General features: G+C 35.6%; 1 protein-coding gene across 2 annotated transcripts in view; it reads right to left on the reverse strand.

Annotated features, from left to right (window-relative positions):
* The window catches only part of LOC114319820 (RNA-binding (RRM/RBD/RNP motifs) family protein), a 36,304-nt gene extending 26,754 nt beyond the window's left edge, over positions 1–9,550 (reverse strand). Inside the window, exons 1-3 of one of the 2 annotated variants that reach the window (XM_082878368.1) lie at positions 9,170–9,550; positions 8,928–9,025; positions 8,647–8,698 (exon numbers count right to left, since the gene is read on the reverse strand). In XM_082878368.1, the coding sequence (XP_082734494.1) occupies positions 8,647–8,698; positions 8,928–9,025; positions 9,170–9,305 (286 nt within the window). In that variant the 5' untranslated portion in view covers positions 9,306–9,550. The remainder of the gene's footprint in view (positions 1–8,646; positions 8,699–8,927; positions 9,026–9,169) is intronic. The other variant, XM_082878369.1, reaches the window with a different exon arrangement.
* Between the last annotated feature and the right edge of the window lie 1,948 nt (positions 9,551–11,498).

Genomic DNA, 11,498 nt, shown 5'->3' on the forward strand with positions numbered 1-11,498 from the left:
TTTGATTTTAAAAAGAGAAAATGATGTTCTTGTGTTCTTGAAAGAAAACCATGTTTTGATCCAAAAGTTGTATCAAGATCCATGTTTTTGTGTTTGTTTTCATAAGATCTTCAAGTATGGGTACCCAGGTCCATGTTTTCGAACTCATCTCATAAAATCTCAAATTTTGAATGAAGTTATGATTTTAGTATCCATGTTCTTCATGTTCTTGTTCGTCTTGTTCTTCAAAAGAAACCCAAAATTTCCAGACTTCATTTCCCTGAGTGTGGTCATCGGGACCACACCTCGGCCAAGAGGTGTGGGACCTCGGCTAAGACCTGGTTGGTGCCCAGCATATTTTCCGAGATGAAAAACAGTGTTTTAACCCCCAACACATGTTTTTCTTTGTCTTGACTTAGTTTTGAAAGAAATGCCGCGATCATCTACACTCATGTAAAACTTGTTTTAGGAATGCATTTCATATCCATCTTTGAGCATCTCTCCTTGACTTCTTGAAGAGCATTCAATGGGATTTATTATGTGCTTGTAGGGCTTGGAACCCTTGCTTTAATCCCTGCACACGAGGAGTTATGTGAATGGTATTTTTAATAAAGCTATGTTATAAAGTTTTGATAAAACTTTGCTTTGCTTTGGAAAAATATTTGATCAAGCATGAATGATTATTCCTAATTTTTGTATCAAGTATTATATTTGTTTTGATTACATTATTGGAATGTCCTTAGTGCTAGGGGACTATAATGCAACTAGCACCCTTGTTTTGAAAGTCTTTAGTGCTAGGGGACTATAATGCAACTAGTACCCTTGTTTTGAAAGTCCTTAGTGCTAAGGGACTATAATGCAACTAGCACCCTTGTTTGAGATATCTCCCTTTGTCTTGCCACCGACGGTTTACCGCGTGGGTTTTGTTCGGAATGTTATCCCTTGTATTATAGTGATGCTAGTAAGCATTCCTTGAAGCTTTGAAAGACTTGATAGATGAACTTGGTTCATCCCTTGATTTTGTACAAACTATGCTATGTATTGTTTTGTTGAAAATCTTGAATAACATTCATGCAAACCTTTATTACTACTATCATTCACTGAGTATCCAAGCTCACCATCTCCTTATATATATGTAGGTGACGAGCAAGAAGGCGGTGATGCCTAGATGTGTTTTGCAAGATGTTTTGGATTCATGTTTTTGCTAGCATCTTGAAGATCATGCTTCTTAGCTTTGTATTTCATGTTTCTTTGTATATGTCGGCTTGAGAAGCCTTTTGATCAAGATGTATTATGTACTTATTTTATTGTAATCAAGTTGTAAGACCATGTTAAGATGTATGTCATTTCCTTTGATCTATGCATAGCTCTTATGGACTACTTGAATTTAAATTTATTGCTTCCGCACATGAAAGCCCCATATGTATACTCTGATTGTGTGTGAGACTTTGTAAGTTAGTCTTTGGTAATCTCGGATTACTGGCCATCATGGCACCATTCTACTAGAGGTGGAATGGGGTCGTGACACTCATTTTCTTCTTAGAACAACATTATAGGATTTATTTCAATTTAATCAATTGATTTCATGAGTTAATGGCATGATTTGGTATGAAAAGCATGATTTAAATTGTTTTTATTTAAATCCATGAAATACTTGTTAGTTTATGACACTCGAATTCATTTTTGAGTTAGAATTACATTTTCATATTCAGAGTAGAATGTTGCACTGCTTCATTTAATTTTAGGGTTATTTACAAGAACACCCCCTAAATTATTGAAAAGCATCATTTTGACCCCATAAACCATAAAAATCTATAAATGGGCCCTCTAAATTATTAAGAAGTATCACTTTGACCCCTAAGTTCATAATCCCAACAAGTTCAAAGATTGGCTCAATACTATTAAGCGTATCTTTGACTATGGAGAGGTTTCCAATGAGAACAAAGTCAAGCTAGTTACAATCCGACTAAAAGGAAGGGTGTGAAAACTTCAACTTAGTCATCGGCGATGTGGGAAAGAGAAAATCCATGATTGGGAGAAAATGAAAAAGTAGAAAGAGCATTTCCTACCGTTCAACTATCTTCAAAGTGTATACCAAAACTTTCATATCCTCAAGCAAGTTGGAAGTGTGAGTGAATACACGGAGTCTTTCTATCAACTCATTGTTCGGGTTGATATAAATGAGAGTGAAGAACAACGAGTGGCTTGTTATGTGAGGGTCTTGAAGCCTTCTATCCAAGATGTTCTTGCCTTGCATACATTGTGGAATGTTTCCGAGGCCTATAATTGAGGCTTAGCTATGGAGAAACAACAAAGCGTAGTGCTTCCCAGATGGAACAATACTCCCAAGGAGGGTTTCGAAATGGATTTAGGTCAAGTCCTTCCCCTCCTAGCTTTGCCAAAGCTAGTCCTCCTTCCAAGTTTATATCCCAAACCACCACAAACAAGACGCAACTGCGACCTCCCGATCCACAACAATTTACGTTGTCGTATGCCTTTTCAATATCCAATTTCCCTCCACTAACTATCACATGCTATGCACATGATATCCTACACCACTTGAAGCACAAAAAGTTAAAAGTAAGGAACTGAATGATATTTGTGTCAAGGTAACTACACCAAGTCCTGCACCTAATAATGCCCTTGGAGGTACCTAACTTGGTACCTAAGTCCTCTAATGAACCATTGAAGGTAATGAATGTTGTTGAACATCAAAACTCTAAGCTGTTAGAGTTACAAGTGGAGGAACATAATGGAAACCAAGCCAAAGTGATTAATGACAAGGCTAATGAGGGTAAAAAGGCTCCTATTAGCAGTTCAAAAGCACCCCAAGCATATCTAATTATTACTCAAGAAGAGGATGGGATCCAAATAGAAGATTTGGATTGCAAACAAACTGTAGGGACTAAAGAATTAAACCAGCGCGCTGCTGGTCCAGAACTTACTATGCCTTTAGAGGTCACGAAATTGCAACCCAAGGTCTTTGATGTAGTGCCCACACAGTCACCTAGTGAATTTGCTTCAATCATAATCTATGAAGTGGCCAAAAATAAATCAAAAAATGATCTTGTGTTGGGAAAAGAGGTTACAGAGAAAGGTATCGAGATTGTTGATGGGAATATCAAAGAAACCATTCTAAAAGCCTATTTAGATCAATTCAAAGAAGTGGTGATATTTGGAAACTAGCATGATTTCAAAGAAAAACCGATAGAAACCATTCATAATCATGTTTCTACTATTATTAGTCTTATTTTATGATTAGTTTATATTTTCTAGGATTTTTAGGTCAAGGGTATTTTGGTAATATTTGTTGACATGGGTTGTGGTCGCCCATGGATTCTCTCGTGAGTCATGCTATTTAATTAGTTTTATTTATGTTTCTTATTTGGTCTTAGATTTTGGAAGTCAAAATATTGTAGTTTCCTATTTTAGAATTCTAATTGGTTTAAAAAATCTCCTAGTTCAATATAAAGTTTTTAGAGCTTTTGAAGCTTCTTTTAGGTTTGTGTGATGCAACCCTAACCCTAGGTGTGATGCCTAAGGGATTCTAGGAGTAATTCATAAATCTATCTTCTCTTTTTTCTTCTTTGTGCACGTACCCTAGTTACTATTCTCGAATTACTGCTCACAACCCTCTAAAAGTGCACTTTTCAACCTGAAAACCCTATTCAATCACCCAAAAATCAACCCTAACCCCTTCCCTTACCTATTAGCCTTCAATTTAACCCTTAAAAATCAAAATTACTCACTGTTTAGGCCATCATCAAATAACCTCTGTTTTCAAAATCCAATGCTATGCTACATCAATGCTAGTAAGTCATCTAGCAGTCAAAGGAAGAAAAAGAGGTAATTTCTTTTAACTAATTTTAAGTAACAATAGAGCACCTTTGTGCATAGTAAATTGGTTGTTTTTTATTTCTCAATGACATTAAAAATCTGTGCATGGAATGTTAGGGGTCTAAATGATCTCACTAAGCAAAGGGAAGTTGCAAATATTTTCTGTAATGAGGGCATCGATATTGTGGACCAGCTGGAGACCAAAGTCCTTTCTAACAAGCATAAAAACATTTTGAATCGTGTGGTCAAACACTGGAAAAGTCATACCAACAATGACAATGCTGCCCTAGGTTGGGCATGGGTTGCTGGAACCTAGATTTTTGTAACATTGATGCCGTTGATCAGTCAGACCAATTTATTTTTTGCAAAATCCATGTCTTTGATGGGGATTTTTACTTCTTCACATCTTTTTTTTTTTGCCTCTTCTGTTTATGCGAATAATACCAATAGTCTTAGAAAACCTCTTTGGAATAAATCTGACAATATTGCTCTTAACATTAGCAATTTTCCTTGCATTTTCTTGGGTGACTTTAATGCTATCAGGTTTCCTTATGGTGAGTGGAGATTCTAATTGGTCTTCTTGTAAAGAAGAAATTAATACATGTGTTACTATTTCTGAGCTTGATGACCTTAACTATGGTGGATGCCAATTTACCTGGCTAACAAACAAGGTAGTTGGAAGTACATCACTTCCAAAATTGATAGGGTTATGGTTAATGAGAGTCAGATGACTTCCTTTCCAAACTCTCATTCAAATTTTCACTCCTAGTACCTCTGACCACTCTCCCAGTGTAACCTATGTTCCTCTTAAGGGTGATAATCCTAGGAAACTTTTAAATTCTTTGATTGGATTGACCAAACTCTATGAAGCACGGACACCTCTCCAGAGATCACATACAGGACACGTGCTGGGCACGCTCCGGACACGTGTCGAACATGCTAGAAAGAGTTGGACATGCTGAGACAATTTGGACACGCTGAGGACACACAAGAGACATGTTGAAGACACGCCAGGAACACACTGAGTACTATTCTTTTCAAAAAAAAATTAAGATTGCGTTTAGTAGAGTTTTAGAATTGTGATTTAAGAATATAGTTGTATTTTAAGTTTATGAGTTTTGGAATTATGATTTGAAAAAAGAATTTGATTGGTTATGAGTTTTAAAAAGATTTTTGAATTGAATTTTGAATTTTTGATGCGACATATGAATTAAGAAAATTTGTTTGATTATGAATTTTGAAAAGAGTCTTCAGAACTTAATTCAAAAAGTTATAACTCATAACTAAACGCACAACTCAAAACTCTATTGCAAATTCTATTCAAAACTCATAACCAAACTCTTTTCAACATTCAATTTTTAAAAAAAAAATTGTCATTTTGGTGTAAAAAAATAAATTCTATATTTAAAAAATATCAAAAACAAATATAATTTTTTTTTTCTCCCAAATAACAGGTGGCGATTGGCAATTGCAAAAAAAAAAAAAAAAAAAAAAAAAAAAAAAAATTTACACTGTTCTGGTCAATCGGCCGGACGTTCAAGGGGACATCCGGGAAGATGACCGAGTAGACACAAAATTCAAAAACTCCACTGCTTTTCAAAATGGAAAAGACGAAAGAGAGAGATATGCCAAACGTGAAACAGAAATATGTTTTGAAATGTGTGGTGGAATCACATTTTCAAAACTCCATCCAAAAGGAGGGTGCAAATGGAGAGGTGAAATTATGATTTGAGAGCTTCACCAAACACAACCTAAAATTTTTTATTTTTTACTAAAATAGCATACCTAAGGTTGATAGATTTTATAAAATTAAATATTTTACATAAAATATATATTAAATATTTAAAAATATACATATTATAAAAAATATAAAAATATATGTTTTGAACGTGTCCCCAACGTGTCGTGTCCTGTATTTTTTAAAAATTTATGTGTCCAAGTGTCCGTGTCCATGTCCATGCTTCTTGGACCATACTAACTTCCCTTCTTTGGTTGAGGGTGTTTGGTGTCTATGTGCAGGGCTTGATGATGTTTAGGATACACAATAAGGTCAGAGCCATTAAACTTGATTTGAAACTGCTTAATAAAAAGGAGTTCAGTGACATCTGTTAGGGCCAATTGTATCAAAAAATGAATTGGATTTCATCCAAGTCAACTTTGACAAGGATCCTTTAAATCTAGATCTTCAGTGCCTTGACAAGAATTCTTTTAATGTGAACCTTAACACTACTAATAGTGTCCCTCTGGATAATCCTACTTTATATCGAGTGCTTGTGGGTTGCTTAGTCTATCTAACGGTTACTCGCCCTAATCTTGCCTATGTTGTTCTTGTGGTTAGCCAATTCGTTTCTACTCCTCGTTCTACACATTAGGCTGTTTTGATTAAGATTCTTTGCTATGACTTGTTGTTGACTTCTACTTCTTCCTTAGACTTGGCAACCTATGCTGATTTTGATTGGGCTAGTGATGTCACTAACCGCAAGTCCACTTCTGGCTTCCACATGTTTCTTCGTGATTTCTTGCAAAAAAAAAAAGACTGTCGTTACTCGTTCCACTGCCGAAGCTGAATACCGTAACCCATGCCACTACTGAGATTGTTTGGCCTTGATGTCTCTTGATTGATTTTCGTGTACCTCAATTATCTCCGACCTCCCTATACTGTGACAACCGTAATGCTATTCAGATCGCCCATAACACTGTCTTCCATGAGCGGACGAAGCACATTGAGAATGATTGTTAGTTTGTTCGTCAACATCTGTAATCTAGCTCCATCGTGCTTCCTTTCGTCTCTTCAACACTGCAACTTGCTGATTTCTTTACCAAGACTCACACCGCTAATCAGTTTCAGTTTCTTCTAGACAAACTCTCACCGTTTTCTACTAAAGCACCTTGAGTTTGAACAAGGGTGTGAGAATATTATGTTAATTGTGTAAATATATTATATTGATTGCATGAATATTAGATTGATTGTAAGAATATTAGGTTTATTCTTAGGTCTAGAATTACTATATAAATCTGATTGAATATATAAATTCATTCAGAAACTTACAGGCCTTTGTGGTTATTTCAAAGGGTCTAGGGGGTTAAGACAAAGGGACCCACGAGTATGTTAGGATGCACGAGTATGTTAGGATGTAGACCAGCGGCTACTCCTACTAAGGTCAACCATCAGGTTAAAGGTGAAAAGGGTAATTCCACAAATAAGGAGTGTTATCAAAAGTTGGTAGGAAAGCTTATTTACTTATCTCGCACATGACCTAATATTGCCTATGCAATGAGTGTTGTGAATCAATTCATGCACAATCCTCACAAGACTCACCTAGAGGTAGTTTTTTTAAACTTTGAGATATCTCAAGTCGACTCTAGCAGTAGGTTATTCCACGGGACTGCATTCAAATGCTTCTTATTAGGTTCAAAGGGTTTGGGATAACCAAGAGAACAAAAACAATGTGGACAAGCATTGTTTTTGCTATTTTCTGGGCTATAAGGTTTGAGGGCAATGTTAGAATCTTTGATGGAAGTGTCGAGGCTTTGTGGGATATGGCGAAATATTTGGCTTCATTTTGGGCATTTGTATCCCCTCCAATCCCTTTGTTCTTGATCTCTAGCGATTGGGCTACTGTTTGCCATCCCTAGAGCTAGGAGTTTTGTGATTTTGTTTTGATCTTTCTCTTTCTCTTTCTTTGTATGAGGACTTCCTGTCCTCTTTCACTTTTCTTTTTCAATAAAATTTTTGTTAATGCTCAAAAACAAAACAAAGGATATTATTTTCCAATCAGGGAGATTTGAAAGTTGAAGCCTTTAATGATGCAGATTGGAGAGGATCTATAGATGATTGGCGTTCAAACTTGGGTTATTGCACTTTGTCAAAGTGAACCTTGTTACATGGAGAAGCAAGAAGCAAGAAGCAAGTTGTTGTTGCTAGGTATAGTGCAGAAGTTGAATATAGAACTATGGCACAAGGAGTTTGTGAGCTTCTGTGGCTTCAAACTCTGTTGAAATACTTGGGATTGGTGTGTGATGATCCTATGAAACTATACTATGACAATAAGGCTGCTATTGATATTGATTATGATCAAATCAAACATGTCGAGATTGATCACCATTTTATTAAGGAAAAGTTGAAGAAAGGTCTAATTTGTATGCCGCCTGTGAAATCCGGAGATCAACTTGCAAATGTCCTTACCAAAGACCATGCTAGTAGGTGTTCTCATTCTCTTGTATGCAAGTTGGGCATGAAAGACATATACGCACTAACTTGAGGGGGAGCGTTAAAGTTTATATTAGTTAATGTTATTTCATTAATGGCACTCTTGTTATTTCTCAAACTATTTAATATAAATACCTGGGTCTAGGGATGAAAAGTGCATCTCATTCGACAACCTTATTTTTGTATTACGTTCTCCTCTCCATCTCTTCTTTTCTTCTCTTTTCTTTTTCTAACTGATTTTTGCGTTCAATTTACATCAAAATTCCAGAGTCTGGAAGGTACCATATATTTACTTGAAGGAAACTTGTATTTGACGGATAAGAATTTAAAATAAAATTCAGATTGAATAACTTAAAATATTGATTGAAGAGAAAGCACTTCCAAAACGAGTAAATAACACCCCAATATGATTTGCTCCTGGCTAAGGTTGCCAACCGAGGGGGAAAAAATGCATAAACAGTAGAAAGGATTCTAAATAGAAAACCACATAGCAAATAACTCTTACAGATGAAATTCAAACAATTATAGTCAACAGGTGTATATGAAATTCTAATTGCTAAGATAGCTATTATTGGAACAAGAACGTATACAATGACAAAAAAAAAAAAAAGGAATTATACCAATGTGTCTGACCAATCGCAAGTTCTTAACCTTTCCATATTTGCTCATAGCCTGAAACACACAAAAAATAAATAAAAATAAAAACCAATGAAGATTCCATATAAACCCTCATTTGATTGTGGGAGTAGTAAACAAAACATATAAATAAATAAATAAATAAGAAATTAAATGAAAATGAAAAGCTTGCAGTGTCTTTGAGTTTTCCAAATCAAATTTCCAGGGATTCTATTTCCCGGAAGCCAAACAAAGGAGGTGAAAAGTGAAGTAAATGAGAGCTTACCTTGCGAAGGGTTTGTTCAGTGGTGAGGTGAGAAAGGCGACCGACGAAGATAGTGCAATAAGGGTCTCCAATGAGCTTTGGATCGCCAAAGGGGTCGTCTGAGAAGAATACCCCAATTATTAGTAGTTTTGTAGGCTAGGCTAGAAATAATAGACCCGAAGAATTGAGAAGTGGATAATTAATTATTCAGAAGAAGAAGATAAAAGAGATATGTGTGGAATGGAATGGAAAGGAAGACGTACAGAGGCCAGCTTGGGAACAGAGGAGAGCTCTGTAAACGGCGTTGTCATGAGGGAGGATGTCAGTGCCGTCAATGCTTCCTGCCTGAATCGGATGGTATGTCTTTGCGTAGAACACTGAGTTTACATTCCCACTCATTCTCTCTCTCTCTCTCCCTCTCCCTCTCCCTCTCCCTCTCTCTCTCTGTGTATCAACCAAAACTACAATTTGTTCGGATCCTCTGTAGTATTTTTCTTAGAGTCACCTTATCAGAAAAGAAAAAAATAAAAATAAAAAAAACAGCACAGACGAAGCAGAAAGGGGGAAGCACCAAATAAACAATGATCCCCAAATCAACGGAGTTTCTATCTCCACGCACCAAACCTCCTCTACACAAGCTTAATGATATTTAATTTTGAGCGTTGCTATTATCACTTGTCAAAATTTTTTATTTTATAATTTTTTTTTTATTACAATAATATCTAAAAATAAAATTATATTAAAAGATATTATTAAATGAAACACTCCCCTATCAATTAGAACTAATACTCTATAATATTGGACATCCACCCCATCTCCACTCCCAACTCCAATTATATGTATTCCATATTTGCAAAACCTAAATTTATTACTTTTCATAACTAACTAATATAAATTCTAAATCTATTATTTTTTATAATCATCTTAAATCTTGAATGTGTCATCTTCGTCACCATCATCAACGCTATTGAACTTGAAAGTTTTGCTTCAAGTATAACGTATACTTCATCACTTATTTCACTGTGTAGAGTATTGGAGGACGAGGACAACAATTCTAGTGAGACCGGCGTTCCGTTAATAAGTCTATCTGTCTTGTATTAATATTCTCGGTCATTTTCGGTTGTTCTTGTTTCATTCGAGCTGTTCAGTACTGGTTTGCTAACTGTTAGAATTATGTTCGGTAATACAGTACTGAATATAATCCTTTCATTCAATACATAGGTTCCGAACATTAATGCAGATAGTTAGTTATGTAATTTTCTTTGTTAAACTAACTTAGAATGGAAAATAGTGAATTGGAATGGATTTAAGTTATGTATTTTGAATGGATTTAATTCATGTTATTTTAAGTTGTGAATTGGAATGGATTCAAGTTACACAGTGATGAACAAATTTTGTTTGGATATACAGTGCTGACAGGATCATTATTGTTCAACAAAACAATTCTGAACAAAATACATTTTTTTCGACTACACAGTGGTGAACAAATTGTTTTGGGCTACATTCAGAATTCTGATAGCGATTCAAACGATGATTCTGTTATTCCTCATCTTGCAAATGGTTATGCAAATCTCGTAGAAATTGGAGTATCTTCGATCGATCTCAGCGATGACGAAGATACAAAAAGCAACGAAGAAGATGATGATGAGAGGATAGGAGAGGTTACTGATTTAGCAATACGGAGAGCGTTCAGAGAAGATGAGAGTCGTCGGAATGCGCCGTTGACAGTTGAGACGGTGACGAGAGTGATGGAGGGTTGGGGTCCAAGAATTTTATAGTGGACCAAAGCTCCAAACTCTGAAGATTGAGTGAGTTAGGGAAGGAAATGGATGAAAAATTAGGTGGTGTGCATTTCATTGTGAAAATATTATGAATATGGGTAGACTTGGTAATAAGTGGGGTGTCCAAAAAAATATTATTAAAATTTAGGGTTTAGGGTTGGGGTCCAAAGAAATGGGGGGTCCAAAGAATTTCGGTAGGTGCTAATAGCAACACTCTTAATTTTATTGCAATTTTATCCCTAAGTGATATTACTATTTTAGACATCATACCCAATTCAAAACGTCTCAATGCACACATCCATCTAGACTTCACATTTGTTGAAGCTCCAAGTTTGTAGCTTCTTCCATTGAGCTAGAAGTGAAAGCACTCATTCACTCATTCGTAGCTTCTTCCAAGTTCGAAGCTTCTTCCATTAAGCTCCAAGTTCGTAGCTTCTCAGTGCACTCATTCATCATACATTAAGCTAGAAGGGAAAGCATCAACCTTCCTCATTCGTAGCTTCTTCCTCATTCATCATTGTTATGGAGGATTTGTCTTCTGAAAATCAGCAAATAAATGTTTATGAGAAACATAGCGAAGGAAATGTGAGTTTCTCTTCTTTTTTTTTTTACAGCATCGTTCGGATAACCAGAGTCGAATTATATTATTTTGTTCAAAAATCTACTACCGAAATAAGTATTTAATTTCGGAAGTTGTTGTCCAAAAAAAGTATTTAATTTCGGAAGTTGTTGTCCGAAATAAGTTAACTTTACAACATTCAACTTCCGAAATTTTAAAATGAATTCGGACAACTACTTCCGAATGAAGTAA

This window comes from Camellia sinensis, chromosome 7, assembly GCF_055761805.1.
Source record: "Camellia sinensis isolate YWXY chromosome 7, ASM5576180v1, whole genome shotgun sequence".
NCBI classification, from domain to species: Eukaryota; Viridiplantae; Streptophyta; class Magnoliopsida; order Ericales; family Theaceae; genus Camellia; species Camellia sinensis.